The following is a 23843-nucleotide window of genomic DNA, read 5'->3' as shown; positions in this document are numbered from 1 at the left end:
CCCACCCTGCTCTGTTTCTCCAGGTGTGAAGTAGTATAGTAGTAATGTCACCTGCCTGCAGGTTGGTAGGTGGGCTGGAAGTTACTGCACGTAAAATGCTTAGCACAGTCCTGGTTTAGTGCAGTGTGCTCACTGCTCAGTATGTTAGTTATTATTGTTAAGGAGTTCACACTCTCATAGGGAAACAGTCCGTATCATTCCCACTAAATATAGTACAGCAAAGCCCTCTTATGGACCTCTGAACAAAATGCCGTAGGATTCTGATGAGAAAGAGAGTCATGAATTCATTTACAGCCAAGTTTTATTGAGTTTCCTTGGCAGTGGTACTCATGGCTGACAGTCCTGGAGGGTTGGGAAAAAGGTAGAGGGGTGTCCAGTGGGCTAGAGCATGAGTGTCCAGCATGGGCAGAGGCATAACAGTGTGCCAGTGGGTGGCATGTCGAGGGACCAGTAAGTGGTGTGGAAAGAACACAGAAGCTGCTGCCAGAAGGTCAAGTCAGCCACCGGGGTTCGAGCAGCATGGCAGCCCTAGAGAGCAATGTGGTCAAATCTGTGTTTCACAGAAATAACTCAGCTACCTCCTGGAGAGTGAAGTACATGAAAGAGAGACTGCGAGCTTTATGACATGGTCATGACAGCCTGAACTGGGGCAGTGGCAGCGAGGAGAGGAGAGGCTTGCAGAGAGAACACAAAGTGCTTAGTGACCTACTGGGTGTGGGGGGCAGGGGAGTGATTCCCGATGACTTCGTATTCGCCACGAAATACGAAACACAGGAAGAGAAGCAACACTGGAGAGAAAGATAGTGAGTTCAGTGTAATAAATATGAAGTTTGGGGTCTCTTCAGGAAGAATATTCAAGGGAGCAGTTAGTTTATTTATTTATTTTATTTATTTATTTATTTTTAAGGGAGCAGTTTAGAATAAAATTCCGGAGTGCAGGACAGACCCATCTGGGAGGGCGGAGAGGAGGGAAGTAGAGAAAGAGGAAGGGATGCTTTAAAAAACGACATGCATATCTGCACACTCTCGCTGGTTCTGGATACAATACCTCTCCAAAATAAACCCCCCAAACCCCCCAGCAAACTGCTTCACTCACTGTACCTTAATATGCCTTGTACGTTTACTCCGAGCCTTTTCTTTCCACCATTCAACACATACTGATTAAGCATCTCTTACGTGCCAGGTAGTAGTCTAGATTTTGGTCCAAAATCCTGTCAAAATGCTGCCATCGGGGAGTTTATGTTTTTGCACAGGACATAGTAAACAAGAAACCAAAAAAATGTAAAATGTAATTTCAAGTAAATAAGCAGAGTAAGGAAAAAAGAAAGCAGGTAAGAGGTCAGAAAGTTACCAAGGGGAGAGAGAAAGGGGAACTCTGAAATCAGGTGGTTGTGGTCCTTGAAGTTATCTCTGATGAAGGGATATTTTAAGTGGACACCTAAAGTGATGGACAAAGCCATGCGAGACTCTGGGAGAGGTATGTTTCAGGCAGAAGGCAGAAAAAAGTACAAAGTCCCTGAGGTAGGAACCAGGTTAGTACGATTGAGAAACAGCAGGTAGCAGCTTGGCTAGAAAACAGCAGATAGTCTCAGGGCATCTTGTGACATTTCTGGTACTATCGCCTGTTTTGTTAACTGATGCCATTGTAAACATTTTCACGGACTTGTATCCTTCCTATCTTCCCAACTCCACGCAAGTCTATTGAGGGCAAGGTCTATGGTCAAAGCCCATACTCCCACAGCACCTAGAACAATGCCTCGCACATGGTAGGTGGGGTTTTTTTTACTCATTTATCTATCATTGAAACTAGTGGGAATCTCTAGACCTGCCTTGTCCCAGTCTCACACACTTCTGTACCTGTTCCAGAAGTTGCTAACCATCTGGTAAATCATTGGTGAGCTACTTCTAGTACTAGCTGTTGTGATCAGTAAGAAATTCAGGCTATGTCCAGAGCACCACAGAAAGCTCAAACCAAGATTTACTCTTGCTGTTTGCAAATCTGGTGGTTTTACTTAGGCTCTAATATTTGAGGACTTGAAATATGAGGAAAATGTGCACATGCTCAAAGAAGCTGTTGGCTTTGCCACAGTTCTACGCTTAAACATTACAATAATATTATTATTATCCCACAGGGGTGTCATGAGGATTAATGAGACATTTTCAAATTACTTTGAGCTACTCCACTGGGGGGTACTAAATAAATGGTATGTGTTCCTCCTGAAGTGCCATTTTGGACATTGATTTGTTATGATGGGTTCTGCTGCCCAACAGGGCTGGAATTCGCCCACCAACTCATTTCTTATAAACAACAGACTAGCTGTTAGAAGGCAGTGGTTTTCCATTAAAATAAATATGAATTGAACTAGTCAGCAATCAGAAGCAAATGGGCTGCTGTTAGAAATCTCATATTTATTAAGCACTCACAGTGAACAACATAAGAGTTTCACACTGTGATACAGTAAAATGAACAGTGGATTTGGAAATGGTCCAAGATTTTAGGCCTAGCTCTGCCACTAACCAGCTGTGTGGGCTTGAACAAACTGCTAAACTTCTCTGGGCTTCGAATATAAAGTATAAAGCTGTCCTAAGAAGCTCATCATCAGTCTTCCAGACAAGGCAAATACATGAGAGGAATGGAAAGAGTCATTTCTGAAGGAAAGATACTTCACAGGACCATCCATCACAGACAGGACCATCCTCTGTTCTAGTCTTCCTTGCCATTGATTAATATTAATTCCAGTACTAATTCCTGCAAATGGAGAAATAAATCACTTTCTAGGTCAGACACAGAAGTGCATGAAACATTTGGTCTTTAAAAATAGGGCCTTTGCCTTTCTATGAGCCAAACCTGCAGCAAGCCGGCTTATTCTTAGCTTTAAATATGTGAATGATGGATTATACTGCTACCCTAATCACCAGCTCAAAAACAATGTTCAGTTTTGTGACCGTGTTTTACATGGTCGCCTACTTTTTCCATCTTGCGACATATGCCAACGTCTGCAGTGGCTAGCAGTAAACTAGAGGCGAAGTGAAAGGTAAAAGGACAGTAGAGAACATAAGTGCTTGTACCCAGAAAAGGCAGAGGCGGGATCTAACCGAGTAGTACATACTGTGAGCTGCTTCCCCTCAGTCTTTATCCGGGAATCCCAGTGGTCCTAGGTTCAGAAAGCAGAAATGCCAACACTCCAGAGCAGATAGAAATGCAAAGAATCACTTGTTGGGGAATTCAAGTCGGCAAACACACTGAGCTCCTATATTTATCAGGCACTTTGTGGTTTCTAGGGATATAAATTGGGTAAGACTTAGTCTCTGCCCTAGAGAGCCTTGGTTGCAAGTGGTGGTTGGAAACAGTGACCACAAACTGCAGTTACTTGCGGTGGAATTGTCAGCTAAGGTACAACGGGCGAGGGAGTAGTCCAGACAACATTTCTTCTTTTGTAAATGATTTGAATGAGACAGTAGAAGATGCATTTTAAAGCCTTGGGTTTGGCTCTTGGGTGCCCGTGGAGTTGCTAAAATGTCTAGAAACAAATTGCGTTCAAGATGACCACAACAGTTTGAAGAAACAGTTAAGGTTGAAAGGGCATGAAGTTGTTATCTGTAGGCCCAAATCCAGCAACGGAGATGCGGGCTGCTGGCTGGACGGTCTCCCAGCTTCACAGCCAGAGCGCGGCCAACCCTACCTCTAGGCCAGCAGCAGGCCCTGAAGTCGGGGGTCCTCCCAGGACGGACTTCGCGGGGGAGGTGAATATCCCCTCTCATTTTCCTCATAGGTTCCCACCGACAGGAAACCTGGCGCTTGGGAAAAGACCCGGCTGCTGTCGCCAACCCCAGCCAGAAACTTGGCCCTCGATTGCTCCCGACGGCTAGAGTCCGCGAGAACTGTTCGCTCCAGGAGCGAAGTCCCGAGGGCCTCTACTGACCCAGCGTCCCCAGCCCCCAGGTGCGAGACTCCCGAGCGCCCCTGAGTCCGTGGGCTTCTCGGGGACACGGGAGCCACTCCGCTTAGAGCGCTCCGGGCGGCGGCCTGTAGCCGCGGGGGGCTCAGGGTGCGGGCAGGGGGCTGGCCTCCGCCCCAGGGCGCCCACCTGGCCTTTCCCGCCCTCCCTCCCGGCCCGCAGCGCACCCCATCCCCTCCTCGCCCGCCCCGACCCGCTGACACCCGCGCCCCGGCCGCGCCCCGGGGGTGCCTGCAGGGCGAGGAGGCCGCCGCTCGCTGGGTGCGGGGCGACGGTGGCGGGGACACAAGCCCGGCGCTGGGCCGTGGCTTCGCGGGTCCCGGGGCGGGGGGCTGGCCAGGGGCTGGTGGGGCCCGGGGGCCGGTTCCCCGGAAGCAGCCTCAGCCGGGCGGGGGTTCGCGGAGGACGCGGCGGTGCGCAGCGGGGCCGTGGGGCCGCGGGAGGGGCGAGGCGGCGGGCGGCTAGGGCCCGGGCAGCGCAGGGGCGCGGGGGAGCGGGGCGCGCGGCCGCGCGGTGGGCGGGCACCTGGAGGGGCCGCGAGGGGCCGCGGGGCTTAGGCGGGCGCGCGCCCCGGGAGTGGAGGGAGGGGAGGGGAAGGGCGCGGAGGGGAGGGTAGGGGGAGGAGGGGAGGGGGGAGGGAGGGGGAGGGGAGGGGGGAGGGAGGGGGTCGGCGCGGAGGGGAGGGGAGGGGGAGGGGAGGGAGCGGGCGCAGCGGCGGCTCGGCGGCGGCGCGGCGGCGTCCCCTTCGGGAGCCAGGCGCACCTCGCGGGGCCCCCCCGGAGCCAGGCGGCGGCGGCGGCCGCGGCGGCAACAGGCGGCGGCGGCGCTCGGGGGCGGGGCGGGGCGGGGCGGCGCGGGGCGGGGCGCGCGAGGAGGAGCCGCCCGGCCCGCGGCGCCGCCGGTCCCGCCGCATGGACGAGCTCCCCGGCCCCGGCCGCCCGCGCGCCCTCCCTGCGCAGCGCCCCGCGAGCGGCGGCCCCGCCGAGCGCGCCATGACGGTGGTGCCCGGCGAGCACCTGCCGGAGCCCGAGGCGGCCGACGGCGCGGGGAGCCCGGCCCCGGGCGGCTGGGAGCGGGAGCGGGAGCGCTACGAGCCGCTGCCGCCCGCGCCGCCGGCCGCCGGGGAGCAGGGCTGCTGCGGGGAGCGCGTGGTCATCAACATCTCGGGGCTGCGCTTCGAGACGCAGCTCAAGACCCTGGGCCAGTTCCCCGAGACGCTGCTGGGCGACCCCGGGCGGCGCGTGCGGTACTTCGACCCGCTCCGCAACGAGTACTTCTTCGACCGCAACCGGCCCAGCTTCGACGCCATCCTCTACTACTACCAGTCGGGCGGCCGCATCCGCCGGCCGGTGAACGTGCCCATCGACGTCTTCTCCGAGGAGATCCGCTTCTACCAGCTGGGCGAGGAGGCCATGGAGAAGTTCCGCGAGGACGAGGGCTTCCTGCGCGAGGAGGAGCGGCCCCTGCCGCGCCGCGCCCTGCAGCGCCAGGTGTGGCTGCTCTTCGAGTACCCCGAGAGCTCCGGGCCGGCGCGCGGCATCGCTATCGTGTCGGTGCTCGTCATCCTCGTGTCCATCGTCATCTTCTGCCTGGAGACGCTGCCTGAGTTCCGCGACGACAAGGACTACGCGGCGGCGGCGCAGGAGCAGCCCGAGGCGGCGCGCAACGGCACGTCGGGCCCCCCCGCCGCCGCCGGCTTCGCGGACCCCTTCTTCGTGGTGGAGACCCTGTGCATCATCTGGTTCTCCTTCGAGCTGCTCGTGCGCTTCTTCGCCTGCCCCAGCAAAGCCACCTTCTCGCGGAACATCATGAACCTGATAGACATCGTGGCCATCATCCCCTACTTCATCACCCTGGGCACCGAACTGGCCGAGCGACAGGGCAACGGACAGCAGGCCATGTCCCTGGCCATCCTGCGGGTCATCCGGCTGGTGCGGGTCTTCCGCATCTTCAAGCTCTCCCGGCACTCCAAGGGGCTGCAGATCCTGGGCCAGACGCTCAAGGCGTCCATGCGGGAGCTGGGGCTGCTCATCTTCTTCCTCTTCATTGGGGTCATCCTCTTCTCCAGCGCCGTCTACTTTGCCGAGGCAGACGACCCCACCTCGGGGTTTAGCAGCATCCCGGATGCCTTCTGGTGGGCAGTGGTGACCATGACGACAGTAGGTTACGGCGACATGCACCCGGTGACCATAGGGGGCAAGATCGTGGGGTCGCTCTGCGCCATCGCTGGTGTCCTGACCATCGCTCTGCCGGTGCCCGTGATCGTTTCCAACTTCAATTACTTCTACCACCGGGAGACGGAGGGGGAAGAGCAAGCCCAGTACATGCACGTGGGAAGTTGCCAGCACCTCTCCTCTTCGGCCGAGGAGCTCCGAAAAGCAAGGAGTAACTCGACTCTGAGTAAGTCGGACTACATGGTGATCGAAGAGGGGGGCATGAACCATAGCGCTTTCCCCCAGACCCCCTTCAAAACGGGCAATTCCACTGCCACCTGCACCACGAACAATAATCCCAACTCCTGTGTCAACATCAAAAAGATATTTACTGACGTTTAATATATGCTACGAGTGACATGCTGTGCTCAAGTACTGCGTGGACCGTGCCCCCTTGGTCTGTGTATGCCCTCGTTTTATACATTTCCAGACCACTCATCAAAGAAAGGACATGAAGAAGTGGAAAGCACACTTCATTTTCCCTCGCCCTACTGCTTCATACTGAAACAGGTGTCTGTGTTGCAAGTGGGCTGCATTCTCTCAGCTCTCCATTTTTTCCTCCCCCTCCCTCGAATATTGCAAAGAACAAACTTACTTTAAACTTGATTTCTAGTACACATCCTCTAAAAAAAAAAAAAAAAACTGTACATCCTGGGAGGAAACGAAACTAAAGAACAGTTAGAGTAACTGCCTAACCTCGGAATTGAAAGACAGTTGTTCTTTACTAAGTAAAGCAGGCACATGCATAAAGGATGCTTCCGTTTGCTGGACCTTTGAACATTATTGAATCTTTAGTTCAGTTGCCTATGCTGTGGATACTTGGATGAGAAGTCTGATTAGGGCAATGACTTGTAAACCCACCGTAAGGGTATTTGGTTTTTGACTGGAAGTTCTATTCGAACCCCTTCCTGGAATCTTAAAGATTTCTACAACTGTGAACAAAGGGAAGTGCCCAAGGTGTCCCGATCTAATTAGTTGAACTCTCTGGGGCTTGTTCAGCATTTCAAAAGAGATGGACAGGCAGATTCCTGTGATGTTCCGTGTGTGTGTGTGTGTGTGTGTGTGTGTGTTCCCGGCAACATCTATCAAAGTGTGGAAACACATGTTTTCAGTGCCGCTGAGAGAAACAAAATTTCTAATGCGCCTGCGAGATAAGCTTCTGCAGTATCACAAGAAGATTAAAGTGGCAGACACTCCTTCCAGCGGAAGTTACTAATTCGGACCTGACTGATGCAGTTCCCATAGCAACCCATGTTTCCTGGGAAACCCGAAAAAGGTTGTCATGGCATCTCTTGCTTTCTAGCCCCACCCCCAAGCCCCTGCCGTTTCCACAATAACCTTTCCAGATGGTTCCTCCTTACGGGATTTCATAAGGAAAACCACTATTTGGATAAACCGCACAAATAAAGTTATGCCTGAAAATCTGAGGTGGTGAAATGAATCACAAAATGCATATTTTTTTTACTACAGAAAATCATTGACATCATCTCATAATGACTGAATCGGAAAGGAAAATATTGCCTTTGGGATGTTAGATCTATACTACAATAAGGCATGATTTGAATTAAATGCCAATAATTAGGCAATAATTTAAAAGGATACTGTTTTCTTCCTCCAAGAAGTTTCAAGCTAACAAGTGAAATTTAAAAGCAAATGTAAAAGTGTTCTGTACATAAGCAGATGAAAGAGTCAATCAGTGTACCTGAAACCTTACTACAAGGGACCTTCAGACTTCCTCTTTAAAAAAAAAAAAAATCCAGATCCCACAACAGCACTTGAAAAGCTAAATAAACTTTAAAAATATAAAGGATACGTGTTTTTTAACTAAGGGAATTGCAGACAATCAATAGAAAGGAGGGACGGGAAGTAACCAAATCTTGGGAAAATACCTGCAAGTTTCAGCCATATACCAGGGGTTGCCAGAAGACAAACAGAAACAGGTGAGCACTGTGTGGGGGTACTGAGAGCTCTCCCTCTTTGTACAGGGAACCAGGGAAATGCTGTTCCTGTCTAGATTGGTGATACTTGCAAAACCAATAGTTTCATATTAGTTACATGCAAATGCCTTTTAAAGATCACTTACAACATCTTTTCCATTTGATTTCCAAGTTGTAAACTGTCCCTTGGTTTCTGTTCTTTATAGCAAAAGGATGGGTAGGTGGGAGGAGTCATGGCTCTTTAGAATAACCTTCACCCAAACTGAACTGAAAATGATTCCCTTTCTTTTCCTAACATTCTCAGTTTCTGAGCAACCTGTTTCCCCTTTAAAAAAAAAAAAAAAAGATAAAAGGCAGAACCCACTGCTGTTAGATTATTGGCCCAATTTTAATTTACATAATTATAGTATGCAGTAGCACAGTTGTTTTAAACAAAAATGGTTAAGCTTACAACAAGGGTAACACTGTATTTGAACAAAACCATTTTATTTTATATATGTTATATATATTATACTATATTTTCCACAATTATACATTGTGCACAATTGTGTTTTGATTTTGATAGGATATAACTATCTAAAACTCATAAAGTATTTTCAGATAATCAGAACCGTACTTTATCATTTATGTAGCTAATACAGTGAAAAAGAATGGTGAAGACTTCTAGAAGGAGAAGAGGAAGGAAAAGACAAAAAAGTAATAGAGGCAAGAAATCTATATACCTGGTAATGGGTCACTGCTTTTATCTCTGTGCATCAAAATAGGACTCCTTCATCTAGTGTCCTTTACTACTTGTTTGAGTTACTTTTACCATTGCCTACCTTTTGATCAAATTCTTAGTATTCTTAATGACCAGACATTGTTTTTGTGACCCATTTTGGTGGTAATATGTTAGATACACTATAGTAATAATGGAAGAATAACTTCTGTATCTGTTCTTAAAAGATCTTGACGTGAAGGTGAACAAAGTGCAGTGTCACTTTTATTCACTTCTATTTAGAAGCTATAGAAGCCCTGCTTAGTTCTATAGGTAAATAATGGTTGCACCATAATTTTTAGAACTATATGGTTATTAGTTATTATGAAGAAGACCTTGTTTTCAACCCAGAGAAATACAGCTTTTTGTATTTCAAAATACAGTATTTTTGTATACTATCTCTATACTGAGATAGTATAATTGCCTCTGGTTGTCAAATTATAAGCTCCTTAAAGGTTATAGGTTCTGTATTTTGACAAATACAGATTTTGGATACTGGTGCCTCACACAAATTGTAGCACTTTGTATGTATTCAAGATATATTTTATGAGTGAATAACTATAATCTTACATTAATGTTATTTTCCAGTTTTTAATGAAGTGATTTAAAGCATAAGCTCTGCAGTCACACTGCCAGGGTTTGAATCCTGACTCTGCTGTATGACACTGGAGCAAACACTTAACCTCTCTGTGCCTCAGTTTCCTTATTGGTAAAATGAGGATAGTAAATAGTACCTCATAGAGTTGCTGTGAATATTAAATGTTGGTACAGGTATAATAGAAAAACTGGCTGCATGATATGCAACAGAGATTTTGCTAAGAGATTACATTATTGTTGTGATCATTACTTACAAGCATTGTATGATAAATATGAAGCTTTGTGAATGATAATGAAATACATAAGTAATCAGTATCTTCCTATTTACTTTCTCTGTAACTATAATAATTACCATGTAATTACCATGTCCTCACTTCTCAGTTCTGCAAGGTAAGTGGTATTCACCCCACTTTAGGAGGGTTAAAAAAAATAGATGGTTATGGTTAAGTGATTTCCCAAAGACTTCACAGCTAGCAAGAAACCCAGCTATGATTTAAGGCCAGGTCATTCTGGCCCCCAAACCCATGCTCCTTCTATTAGGTGACTTGAAAGAGATTGAAAAAATAAATCTCTTATTGCTTTTAGGTTTTACTTCATCCCATGTTACTAATTAATGAATTCCTGTAATGAATATATCTCCAGAAACCTATTTTATGCAGTATATTGAAAATTAACCCTTTCCTAATCATCAGAGTTTTTAAACATAGGGATCAAATATAAGGTATTTAAATTGAACAAAGAGATTGACTTTTCTAATAATAAAAGACTATTTTCCTATATGTTTGATTTGTCTGCATTTAATATTATACTCTGAAAGCATAATCAGTCATAGCAGTGATACCTGCTAGGACAATAGATATTTTTCAGTTTTAAGATTAATTTCCTATTTTCATGTGTTTTAATCCACAATAGATAATAGTATTACTCAAATTGTTATTTTTCCATCTCCTTATACTTTGCTTAGGTTACCAAAGAACCGTGCCAGCAAATAGTGTAAATATTTTGACTCTCCCTTATTAAGAAAGGAGAAATTACTTAGAACAAAAGGCCTGAAAACAGGAGATTGCCAGCTCATTGAAATTTGTGACATTATTGCTTTACCCAATCACTCTATGGATCTTTAAGAGCATCTGTGCTCAGAAACACTTTAGAATATAATTTCGTCCCACATAATAGCTGTAGCCCCTTCTCTGAGGTCCTAAATCATTTAGAAAACTAAAATGGATAGTGATTTGGGCTTACAGCAAGATACAAATGAGTCTAAGTTTACACATACCATTTAGCTTTGCCAAAACAAAGACTCGTTGTTGAGCTCAACTGCACATCTTGGATGTTGAAAGGTATGCATATGTCTGTGTGTACAGAAGAAGATTCATGGGAGGAGGTGTGACTGGATCCGTGCATGTCTACCAACACCCTGGGGAAAATGTATATACCCTACAGCTGGTGAATCCAGAGATGAAAATAACATTGTCATTTATTTATTTTATGGTGCTTTAAACTGATATTATACAAAACTTTAGTACCCACCAACTATGCTGACGTAATCACAAACAGCTACAAATAAGAGGAAGCATTCTATCAGTTATTTCTGAATTTTGAGATAAAATTTCTGGGATTGAAATTTTAAATGCAGACTATGAAGAGATTTAAAGTTATGGTTTGTTTACATCAAATTTGTTATTTACCTTTGGCATAAAACGTACTCAAGCAACTGCTCTGGTCAGAGTATGTAAATTATATATATATATATAGCCAATAGTTTTTTCCTTTAAGAGCCATAACTATAATTTAATGACTTCCATACATTTAAAACTTCAACATTTTCTACAGCAGTTCCACACCTCTCAGTTGTGACTAGAATTGATAACCCTTCCCACTAAGAAATAAAGAAAAGTACACATCCCCCTCCCCCCCAAATCTGAAGACTTATGGAAACACTGTGAGACAGAGGTGAGGAGCATAGGAATGGAGCAGAAGACATTCAGGGCTTGCATTTTAGGGTGGGGCTCTTCTTTCTGTTTTTTATTTCACCTTTTAAACGGAAGATAAGACTATTATATTTGTGCTAGTAATTTCCTATATTTTGTTTGACAATTTTATACTTATTAATGAAATCCCTTGTCTTCTATAACTTGCAGGGAGTAGTAGAAAACCTTTGAGAGAGGGCAAATCAAGGGAGGCAGGAAGAAGGGAGGGAAGCCATGCAGAACCCAAACCCTGTGCTATCATGACTCAGCTCCTAACCTCCTGCCAGAAAATGGCCATTGCTTAGAGTATAGGATAATAATATTCTCTATATGCTCATATTCACCTTGCAGATTTAATTTAAATTATTCAAACAGGCTAGAAAGTTTTCAAATATTTGTCTTTGTCTTCAGTGATGCTGTAAACTAATTTTGTCTTCAGAATTGTAAAGACAAGATGTCTTACACAGAAACATTTTCATGGTTTTTCTCTCTTCTTGCCCCCCTCTTTTGTACTGGATGTGTTATTCTGTACATTTCAAATTTTGAATCATTAAGTATCAAATATATTAAAGAGGAGATCTGGAGAAGCTGCTCCATCATTTTCTTGGAAGCCATTTTACTATTGTTGTAATAGTGCAGAATAGAAGCTCTAGCCTAAAAAGTAAATCCTGGGATTCTGTAAAAGTAAATCCTGGGATTTTGTTAGTAAGGTAGCACCTAAATGAACAACAACAACAAAAAATGATGATTCATCATATCTGAAGAACATTATGAATAAATTTGTGCATGCAAGGCTCTGATTTTGCAGATACAGGGATAGTACCCCCAGCATGGTGGTAAAGAGTGAAGAGAAGCTTTTTCTTTTCTATTGAACCCCCAACATCACCCTCCCCCTTTCATCAAAGCACAAAGTCTCTTGGTTGAGATTCCCACTAACTTTTTAGAATGAAAGCTAGCATTGCACGTATGTGTTACATGTCAATCAGCACTGCTATTTCACTGGTTTTTTGTTAAGTTTATTTTAAACTCTTGTTCTTTATGGAAATTCTCTCTAAATCCTAAGGTTCTTATTTTTATACATTTAAACTTGTTCCTTAAATTAAAACATATAATTTAATTAGGAAGAGAAGCCAGTGAGGGTAATCTGTTACACACACACACACACACACACACACACACACACCTACCTCCCCTGTTATTTTCTAGCCTAAGATATATTTACTTTCTGTCTACAGATCTAAAAAGTCTAAAATTGGTGAATTTCCAAAATACTGGTTTTCATTCATATGTGCTACATAGACATTTACAAAACATTTTTAGTTTTTTATAGCCTTGCTTAAAAGGCAGACTTATTGCCTAGTGTTCTCAATGTATTTATTAATGTAATAGTGGATTCATAAAAGCAATAAACACATTCAGTTTATCACTGAGCTTAGTCATTTTACTTCCTAAATACCCATAAAAATAATCTACTTTTCAACATCACTGCCATCACCACTTTAATCCACATTGCTACATCTCTATCTAGGGTATGTATGAAGGTCTCTTAACTGGCCTTGCTACATTTCCTGTGGCAAGTCTGACCCGTTCTCCACCTGGTAGCCAAAAGCATCATTCTGAGGCTCAAATCTGATTATATCACCTGCCTCTTTATAAAATTCTGAGACCCAAAGGCTTAACACAGCCTTCATGACCCCACATGATCTGTCTCCGCCCTGCTCTTCTTCTAGTTACAGGATAAGTTCCCTTTTGCCTTCATCTATGCGGATTTTTGCAGATGTTCCCACTGCCAGCCCTCTCCTCACTTCATTAACTTCTATTTTTACTTCAGTATTCCCTCCGAGATTTTTATCATGAAAAATCTGGTTTTATCAATTCTCCTGTTATGGCACATTTCATCAAATTTAAGGTACCTTCTATTATAAGGACCATCATTATTCTGTGTGCCATTAAAAAAAGAAAAACTGCCAATTTTAAAGGGAAAGTACTGTGACTTTAAGGTCAATTACAATTTCATGGGTGCTCTAATCTGGAAAAGTATGTCTTAGAATGAATTGAATATACTATGTTTTCTTGACATTTTATATTCATTATATGATTAATGTCTATCTCATCTGTGAGAGTAGGGACTATGTCACTGTTCATTGAATCCCTTCCCATTTTTTTCCCAAGTCTGCTCCAAACAGACTTTCACCCCTATCACTTCACCAGAAGTACACTTTTTGAGGTCACTGGTGACCTCCTAAGGCTAATAATCCCAGTGGTCATTTCTCAGTGTTCATTTCATTCGACCCATGAGAAGCATTTAGCGTTGTGGAATACTTCCTCCCTCCTGGGAAGAATTTCTTCCTTTGACTTCAGGGCATGACATTCTGTATTTTCTTACTACCTCTCTCTGGCCTCTCTTTCACAGCCTCTTTTACTGGGTCTTTCTCATCTCCCCAGAGTCTTAATGTTTGAGAGCCCTATGGACCACAGCTTAGTCTTTAGATCTCTTCATTCTGCATTAGGTCTTTTCCTCATAGCTTTAGACTATCTATATGTAGATTTTTCTCTCCCATCTGGACCTCTCCCCTGAAATTCAGATTGAATTTCTACTATGTACTTGACATCTGTACTTGAATATAGAATGGATATCTCAAACTTAATATGTCCAAAACTGAGCTTCCCTCTCCCCACCCCTCCCCGACCCATACCATCAAGCCTATGTCTCCTGCCCTTTTTCCCCTCTGTATCACTGCAACTTCAGTTTTCCAGTTGCAAGCTAAAATCCTTGGGATTATCCTAGATTCCTCTCTTTCTGTCATACCCTTTATCCAGGCCATTGGCAAATCCTGTTGGCTCCACTCTTAAAGTGTTTGCAGAGGCTAGCTTCTATAACCACCTGTTCTAAGCCATCATTATCTCTCACCTGGATTTTTAGAGTACCCTGAAACTACTCTCATTTACAGCAGCTAGAGAAAACCTTTAAAACATTTGTCAGATCATGTCACTTCTTTGGGTCAGAACCCTCATTTGGCTTTCCTTTTTTTTTTTTTATTTTTATTATTATTATTTTTTCTCTCATTTGGCTTTCCAATTCACACAGGCTCCACGGTAAAGGCCTGACATCCTGCAGGGCCCTGCCTATTCCACGTCACCATACCCTTCTGACTTCCTCTCTGACTTCTCTCCCATTTAATCCTGTGCAGCAGCTGTGCCAGCCTCCTTGCTCTTCCTCACCTCAGGTCTTTGTATACTTGCTGTTCCACCTGCTGTCTGCATGGCTTGCTCCGTCACCTCCTTAGGTGTCACTGTCTCAATGAGCCCTTCCCTGACCACTCTGTTTAAACGTGCAGCCCCCACAGCACTCCCTTTTATCTGTCTCAGCTTTGTTTTCTCACACTAGATTATAATAAAAAGTATGTTAAACAAGAGTGACTCTGTGTTAGATTTCAAAATGTAGTGGGAAACTAAACACCACAGACAGAAATAATTTCACCAGGTAAGAACTATGTTTGAATTACTTCATATCTATATTCTATAAATCTTTAACCTGTAGCCATTTTAACTGATTTCAAAAGATCAGTTTATTTTACCAGACCACAATGTGAATTAAAGATGTTTATTATTAGTAGACCCAAATACTGCTCAAAGTAGCTGTGACTTACCTCAAGCTCATGACTTTCAGATTTTTGACAAAGCTCACATCCTAGCATGTTACTAACTTTAATTACTGAGTGAGTTTAAATATTTTTGCTTGCCAGGAATACATAATTTCCAAGAGGCCAATCAGAGAATCATACATAATTGAATGAGAAATTTTTTTAGTCCTTGGGCTAATTCATTACCATTTAGTTGGCAGAATTTCTCGAGCTTGTTGGTGTGCAGCCAACTCTAAGTTATTTAATAGATGTCAAAGTATAGACACATCAAAACAAAGTTCCCACAAAATTCCGTGTTGTGGAATGACTGTAACCTCTTTTCTCATCAAATACAAATTAGTGAGGCTGGCAGTTAATTAAACTGGGTTTCTGTACCTCTTTTGTTTAGGCCTTGGTGAAGGTGTTACTTCTTCATAAGCTTCATAATTATAGAAATTTAACCATTCTTATCCTCTTTTCTTGCTTCATATGTTAGAACACTTATTTGGTCAAATATCTTCAATTATAGGTCTCACCATTTTCTATGACACTTCCTTTCTCTATTTTTGTAGAGTACATTTTGATGCTTAAGTCAGTATCTATTCTTCTAAGCCCTTCAAGCCATTTCCTAGCCACTAATGTACCATCCAAATATGAGTTTGATTACTTGTTGCTATTAACTTGGAGCTTCCTCCACATCTACAGTGGATGCTGAGCTATATACCATACTTATTTAATTAGCGCCAAGAGTCTTACTGATACATGAGGTTAAAGACAAAAAGGGGCTCAGCTTCTTATATAAAAAGGATATAATAGTAGCAAGACAAGAACAGCTTAATAGGAACATCTCCAGGTAACCAGAGCTGCAGTAGCAATGAGCAGAAGCTAAGCACCTAGGAAATGAAATGGGTGCCAGATCATTCATGTTACCTGTAATTTCCTGTAATTAGTAGTCATTATCAGCAATTTGACCATTGTAATTTTCAAATTCTCATAATAAAAATTAAGGATACTGTGATACAAAAGTATACTCTTGGTGTATGGCCAAAAATTATTGTCAAGAAGTTGTATCTTCCATGAAGGATGGTCAAGTATCATCCAGGCCAATAAGGAAAACTTTTCACTAGATGATTGCCCAGCACACAGTAGGCATACAACATTAGGTTTAGTAAGTGGATGATTCTTCTAAAAAAAAAAGCAGGGAGCCTGACGTGGGATTCGATTGCAGGACCTCAGGATCATGCCCTGAGCCAAAAGGCAGATGCCCAACTGCTGAGCCACCCAGGCGGCCCATCCCTGTGCAATTTTTAAACACTTTTACTGTCAGCATTTCTAACAAATTTTTTCTAGTTAGCAGAGGAGAACACCAAACCTTGAACTTTTATTTCTTGGTACTCCACAGACCCTGGTCAAGCAGTTATTGTCTTAATTTGTGATTTCTTGAAGTGATACATAACTATGTCGAGTTTATATTTTAAAGGATCAATAGATTTAAAAGTTATTTGTGTAATGACAAGATAAAGTATAGGCATAATAACTAGAACATAGTTTTCACCACCATACTCATTTTGAGACTGTTTCTCCCTCTCCCTCTCCCTCTCCCTCTCTCTTCCCACTCTCCCTCTCCCTCTCCCTCTCCCTCTGCCTCTCCCTCTCCCTCTCCCTCTCTCCTCCTCTCCCTATGCCTCTCTCCCACCCTCGCTCTGCCTCCCCCACCCCTACCCTCCCCTCTTCTCCATAACACTTATCTGAGCATGGGAGTTCCATTCACTTCAAGAGTTCTCATCTTAGGTCACCACAGTGGGATGTACTGCCAGTAAAGAAACCAACCCATGGAAATGCATTGAAAAAATCAATACATATATTTTTCTAAAAAATGGTAGGCACTTGGAACCTTTCAGATGATTCTAAAGGTGAAGATAATTTTTTATGTTCAAAAGGCAAACAATCACATTGATTTGGACTACATTTGAAAGTGGATATTAGTAAGAACAAAAAGTTCATAATTTAAGCATACCCTGAAACTTTTTCTAATTTATAAACTAAAAGCTCTGGTATATTATTGATAAATTTAGAAAATTAAATTGGTTGAACTTTTCAGGATACCAGTAAAAAAAAAAAAAGTTTTGAAAAGTATATTGAATAGAATATATTAGCATAACGTTTATGATTTTTTAAACACGAAATATATAGTAAATTATTGTGTTTACTTTGTCTAACAGATACCTGAAGAGTCCCATAGAGAACTGTAGAGCTGCACTAAACAACAGGATGTTCATTTCTAAATTGCCTACATCAAGACTGCAGTGCTGGTTCTATCACTGACGGGCAGTGATCTGTCTGCCAGTACATGTGTTTGTTTGAGTTGACATTAAATAACCTGTCTTTAATGAATGCTTTATATAAAGGAAACAGCTCTAAAGCTGGAGGATTCTCTTCAAATTGTATGCAATATTAAAGATAGTGATAAAGAGATAAAGAAAAACATGAAAAAATATTAAGAGATCATTTCAACTTTTTTGACATTTTACTGAAATCAAATCACTCAAAAACGAATCAGGTACTGCTGATAAAGAAAATCTGAATGTTTGTTTGTAACAAGCCAACTGGTACTGTTTTCTTCATTCAGTTAATCACTGGACTATGTTGAATCATGAGATTTAGTAATGTTATCTTCTGTGTTCTGAGTTATGTGCAACCTTATTTGTGAAGGTGTGTTTTGTACCAAAGGCTCTCCTACATAGATTGGCCCATTTTACACATAAATAAGTGAAGTCTACACTGTGCCCAGATGAATGGTATTAAACAGACTGGCCTAAAAGAAATGTGCCTTGCTTAATTAAACATCCTTTTATTTTTTGATCAAAATGATAGATTTACAATTAGCCTCATAGGTAGGTTTTAGCTGAATGTAAACCTAAAAATATATTAGTATTTATTATATGTTTAAGTTGCCTATTTTAACTAAAATTTTAATATTTAGTTATAGTTTGCAGCATTTTACATATAATATCCTCATTCAAGTTAGTTTTCACGTGGTTTGGTATGGTGAGAAAAAGCACATTCTTAAAGATATAATATTTCATCTAATGTTTATAGAATTTCCTTCAAAATTATATCTGTAAAAGATTTCTTGACTTATTTTCTATTTTTGTATTTTATTCCTTTAGAAATGGAACTTTTTTCAATAAAAAAGAGCAAAGTTTTAGTTGGAAAAGAGATTAAGGAGGTCATGAAGATGATTTCCCATTTGGGAAACATTTCACTTTTGTGCCATTATTAATGTATTTACTGTGACATTTCAGCAGAATGGTAGCTATTTGTATATTATTTAATAAGCCTTATGGAAAGTCAAACTGTGAACATTTGGTATAATGAAGACTTTTTTCATTCTCATATTTTATTTTTGAAACATACCTGAACAAGTGCATAAATAACCAATTTCCTGTTATTCAAATGTATAATGATGCTGTTATAATAAGAGGGCTTGTAGAATTTTAATTACTATCAAAATATTTCAGTAGCAAAGCCAAGATTATAATACTTTTTGATGCCATGTAGAAGGAAATACAGGTGATGAGTTTCATTGTTAATATATAAGAATCGGTAACTGAAACAATCTGATAGCTAGTAGCAGCAACAGATGGGTAGGAGATAATTTAAGTAACTTTCTTTGAGGCAGTGTCTACAATGAATTCTGTACAATTTGCTGGTAATTTTTCTATGGTGAGAATTTTGAGACCAGACACTCTAGGTAAAAATGAAGTAAAAGAGTGTGATAAGTATCTCAGATTTGAGCAATATGAACCTGTCATCTGGATGACTTGTAATTGAGGTGAAAACATAGCCAAAGCCACTACTATGTTTTTGTTCTATGTTAGCCCACATAGGAGGGACACTAGCTCAGAGAATTATCAATCCATTCTAGCCACCTAATACTCATAACTAATGATCATAGACTGGTCAGCAGTAAAGTAATTCATATCAGCTATTGGGATGATTGAAACAGACCCATTAACTGTCCTAGAAGAGGTCTTAGACATTCAGATGTTTTGGTAAGTATCAGTAGACATTACAAAAATAGACATAAGTACTACCTTGGAAACACTAATGACATAACTTTAAGCATTATGAATATTTAGTATCATATCTGCATTATTGCTGCAGGCCACAGTTTCAAATAAAGACAAAACCTGGACTTTGCGATAAAAGCTCAGAGTGGCACCAGATGAGTAAACTGTCATACCCAATATGCTTCACCGAATGTATAGCAAAAATCTAGCACTGGTCTAGATAGCATGAGACCAGAGTGCTTACCCACTTTCTACCTGTGGGATACTAGATAAGTCACTTAGCATTGCTAGGCTACAGTTTCCTGAATTGCAAGATGGGTATGCTGGGTTAAATAATCCTCCAAGCCCTTTCCCAGCCCCCAAATCCTCATTTATATACCTTAAAAAGGCTTTGAAGAATACTTAAAGCACTCAGATTTTCTTATGCATCTCCAAAGGAACGAGTAAATTGAAATAAGATTTAAACCTTGAAAGTGTCATAAATATACCATTCTTCAAATTGAGTATGAGAAGAAGAAATAGGATTTTTTTTTTTTTCTCCTCTAAGAATTGTCACTGGCCTATAATGGGATCATGAAAAAGTAGAAAAAGCACTCTGCACAATGGAAACAGATTAATGAAATCACTGGAAAGGAGGGGAGGTTATTTGTTAAATTTAATTAGATGTTAATGTGATTTGAAATTGTATATGCTAAGAACAGTACCAGAGCTTTACTGCACACTCAACATCATAATCCCAGAGTAGAAGGTGGGGAAAGCTTGGAGGGATGGGAGTGGTTACCTTACAATCTCTTGATCTTTTTTGCACGAGAGGCAGTTTGGTAGAGCTTAAGCGGTGTCTGTGCTTCAGTGTTGGCTCTGCTAATAACTCATGTGCCCTAGGAAAGTCCCTTTGACCTCTCTGAGCTCCCCCCAACTTCTCTATCTGTATAATGAAGACTTTAAATTTAGTAACCTGGTTTCTTTACATTTTTGAAAATTCTATAACATCTTCAGAATGTCCTGATACACATAGATGTGTACCTGTTGCCCCTCTCCAGGCGCCAGGATGCCGCAGATCTCTGTTCACGTGACTGAATAGACTACAAATCCAAACGTTCATATTTCTGATTGACCCTCAGCAAGACCTTAGAAAATGTAGCTTTTACTTTTAATTTTGACCATGGCTTACCTATTATGACTTATTTCATCTCTCAATGCTGAGTTAAACAAAATTTCTGTTCAAGTGAACGCTCTGTTTAAATTTTTGTAGTTTATAAACACTCGACAAACCAGAATTAAATATATAATCCTTGCCAATGAACTGTAGCTGATGGCAGGGTGCATTTTTTTTCGTCACACTAAAGAGGTAATGCCATCTGGGTCTTGGAATCAATGGCTATAATTTGAAGTAACATTCACAAAATTTTGTAAATTTTTGTGAATACAAAAGTGGCCTGATAGAGCCATTCTATAATTAATTTTGCTCAGGAGTGAGAAACAAAATTCAGGGATAACCCAAATGCTTCTGTTTGGCTTTTGTGGACAGTTGGAAAAAAGAAAGGTTATAGCTTTTGTACAACATAGATAAGAGATGATTATACCCATTGAAAAATAAGAATATATTCTGGTTGCTGGTTTTATGGAAGAAAGGATAGAAAGATGCTAAAATATAGACACTAGGGGAATTGTTAAAATGATAACAGTCCATTTAAGTAATACAGAAATATTTTGTCATAATGATATTATTTGTGCAGAGGTTTAGTCTTGTATCCTTCCATTCAGAAGAGGGGGCAGTTTTTAAAGGCCTCTATCATAGTAGGAAATGTATATTTTGACTAGCTGAGCAATTCATTAAAACGTTTAATCTGATGGGTTTTGGTTTTGTGAATCTGAATTTTCACTTTAGGTGTAATTGAGTCTCTTATATATTCGTGTTAGTGATATTTGTGAAAAGTAATTGTATCCATTATTTTAAAGTTGATGAAATTTGCTCAGTGGTGATTCTAGCAAATTGTGTTAATATTGTATCTTGCAACAATTTGTGAACTACCATACAGAAACTAACCATAGTAGTATCTCTTCCAGTAAATTGTATCCATGGTGTGATGTCTTAATGCTGGGTTTGGGGTGGGAAGGTTAAGTATTTAGTTAATTTAAAACTACTTGTCAAAGTGTTTTTCCTATATGCCATAAATTGTATGACTGTAAACCAAATAGGAATATACTCCTCTTTTTTCAGTGTAGGCCATTTTTGGAACTACCCCATAATACGATATAGTTTTTAGTTATAAGTTCCTACAAGGGAAAGCAAACAGTATATGTAGTATTTCTATGTAGCATGTTAAATGTAATAATAAGCAATCCATTTTTGAAATCTTATACAAATAGTAAGTATGCAGATAGCCAACTGCAGTGTTTTCATAGCAATGTCTATCATTTGTTTATTGTGTCATACTTTGCAAGGATCATTCACATCTTATTTAACCTTATTTAAAATATCTATATGAAGTAATAATACCATCTGAAGTTTAGAGATTAAACAACCGATAGAAAGAGCAAGTGACTTGTCCAAGATCATTTGGCCAGCAAATGGCTCCAAGTCTCATTTTCTTTACCCTGTTCTCCATCTGTCATGTTCTGTTGCCCCCATCACTGCCATTATCTTTAAAACCTTAACTAAAATATAATTCTAACTGATATGTTGGGAAATATAAGGTTTGGGGGACAAGGTATTTTTCTGCTATTGTCAGAACTTCTTGGATACTTCCAGAAAGTAGTCCTCCCACAGGGTGAGAGCCAAACATTTCCCATCTAGAACATATTAAGTCCCTAAACCCTGACCACAAACACCAAATCTGACATGTGATGTCAGAATGCTAGACTGAAAAGTTATCTTCTTCACTGACGTAATTTCCTTTTTACAAAACCTACCACAATGACTGACCCGTTGAAAGAAGCAATAATCCAAGAAACTGCAGACATTCTGATTTAGAGAAAACATACTGTCAGATGGACCAGAGTCCCTGACTTTCAGCCTCTTGTTTCTCATCACAAGTATTCTGTGATTAGCAGAAGACAGGCAAGGGGGCACTGGGAGAAGGACTCATTTTAAGTAAACTCCTTATTTCTTGTAACTATTCAAAAAGAATTGGTTACCAAATGTTAAATAGCAGTATTATTATCATTTAGTCATAGTTTAAGTAGAGGGTAAAGTTCATCCACATATTTAAAAACTAGTTAATTTCCCAGATAAAATTAAAATCTGATGCTGCTCACTTTGAGCATGGAGAAGATTCACGGGCTAATTCATGATAGAATACGTTTTTATCCTTTTTTGAAACAACACAGAGGTACTGTTACTGCTTTCCCTTGTAAATCAACAGTGTGTGATACATTCTGTACTTTTACTGACTAGCAGTGCGGTGTTCCTGTGTATAATTAAGTGGCACATACGCTATATTATGTCAGAATCTAACATTTTCTAACCTTAAATTTAGTTCTCTTTGTCAAACAGCTAAGTCAAACAGGTATTATTTTGTATGGAATGAAATAATAATCATTCTCAAATAATGGCATAATAACAAGTAATGGAATTCTTAATAAAATGTAAAATCAAACATTTTTGCTGTATTCATCTTCTTTGAATAATATTGAATTATGTTAATTTGTCACTTATTAATGTAAAGTTTAAGTAAGTTCTTATGCTGTGTTCCCTAATGTTCTTGTCATAATAAATTTGAACCTTCTGTTAAGTAAATACAGTAAATACCTGTGAGTTGATTATGTGATTTTTTTTCTTTGACCCATTTTTTAAATTTTGTCATTGGCTTTAAAGTGTTTTCTTTGCGAATGTTATGTGCAGAATTCAATAAAATACCCCCCCAAAAAATCCCATTACTCATATGAGTTTCAAACTCTTTCTCTTCTCTCTGTCTGCCTGTCTGCTTTTTCCTGTTTTATTTTTGCAAAAGAGGAAACATCAAAACCTGAGTTGTTGTCAGCAGCTTAAGCATCACTGATCTTTACAGACTGTCCTGTGTCTTCCCGCATGACTGTGGTAAGGACTTTGGGCATTACACTTAGTAATCCTGTGGTTGCCAACTTTGCCTGAGTTTCTTCCCTTGTTCCCTATCGTACATTGTTGAGGACCCAGAAGAATCTCAAGGAAGAAAAAAATGTATTTTTTTATATACTAAATTTATTTTTTATTGGTGTTCAGTGCCCGTCACCCATTCACCCCCACCCCCCGCCCTGCTCCCCTTCCACCACCCCTAGTTCATTTCCCAGAGTTAGGAGTCTTCATCTTCTTTTTTTTTTTTTCTTGCTATCCATAACATGTTCTTTTTTTTTAATAAGTCTGTACATTCATACTTTGTGTCCGTATTACAAGAAAACTGAAGCAAAACAAATGTATGAAGGTGAATACAAAGGTACCCCTGCTCTCAGGAAGCTTAGAGCCTAATAGGTGATGTCTATTCATATTTCTAAGCCTATAGGAGAAGATTCTCATTTTTAGATCCAGAACAGTCAAGTGTTAAATAAGGACATTTTGTTTTCCATACATATTCACTATTATGTCCAGTATTTTTTTGCACCATGACAGACTATAATTTCTACTAATCAGCCTGTACATACCCATTGTTGTTATTTTGTGCTTAGCAATGTTGATCTTAATTCTTTTTCTAAATAGCAGCTAGTTACTCAAACGTGTTTGCTTTTGGAATGTCAACAC

At 41.1% G+C, this 23843-nt stretch overlaps 1 protein-coding gene and 1 long non-coding RNA gene across 4 annotated transcripts; one reads left to right on the top strand and one right to left on the bottom strand.

Moving 5' to 3' along the window:
• Positions 1 to 2389: 2389 nt before the first annotated feature.
• Positions 2390 to 4120, bottom strand: LOC144318675 (uncharacterized). Its single transcript, XR_013384731.1, has 2 exons — positions 3111 to 4120; positions 2390 to 2749 (listed from the first exon to the last, which is right to left on the bottom strand). It is a non-coding gene; the product is annotated as an uncharacterized LOC144318675 (long non-coding RNA).
• An 831-nt stretch (positions 4121 to 4951) lies between these two features.
• Positions 4952 to 22728, top strand: KCNA3 (potassium voltage-gated channel subfamily A member 3). Of its 3 annotated transcripts, none has more exons than XM_077905825.1 (3): positions 4952 to 8112; positions 8742 to 8805; positions 17279 to 22728. In XM_077905825.1, the coding sequence occupies exon 1, from the start codon at positions 4952 to 4954 to the stop codon at positions 6512 to 6514; it is 1563 nt and encodes a 520-aa protein (XP_077761951.1). In that variant the 3' UTR covers positions 6515 to 8112; positions 8742 to 8805; positions 17279 to 22728. The 3 variants fall into 3 exon arrangements, with proteins under 3 accessions (XP_077761951.1, XP_077761950.1, XP_077761949.1); XM_077905824.1 differs by having other exon boundaries at positions 8742 to 8834; XM_077905823.1 differs by lacking the exon at positions 8742 to 8805.
• The last annotated feature ends 1115 nt before the right edge of the window (positions 22729 to 23843 follow it).

Source organism: Canis aureus, chromosome 8 (genome assembly GCF_053574225.1).
Source record: "Canis aureus isolate CA01 chromosome 8, VMU_Caureus_v.1.0, whole genome shotgun sequence".
Lineage (NCBI taxonomy): Eukaryota > Metazoa > Chordata > Mammalia > Carnivora > Canidae > Canis > Canis aureus.
The sequence above is the reverse complement of the archived record's forward strand: the minus strand, read 5'-3'. Positions and strand labels throughout refer to the sequence as shown.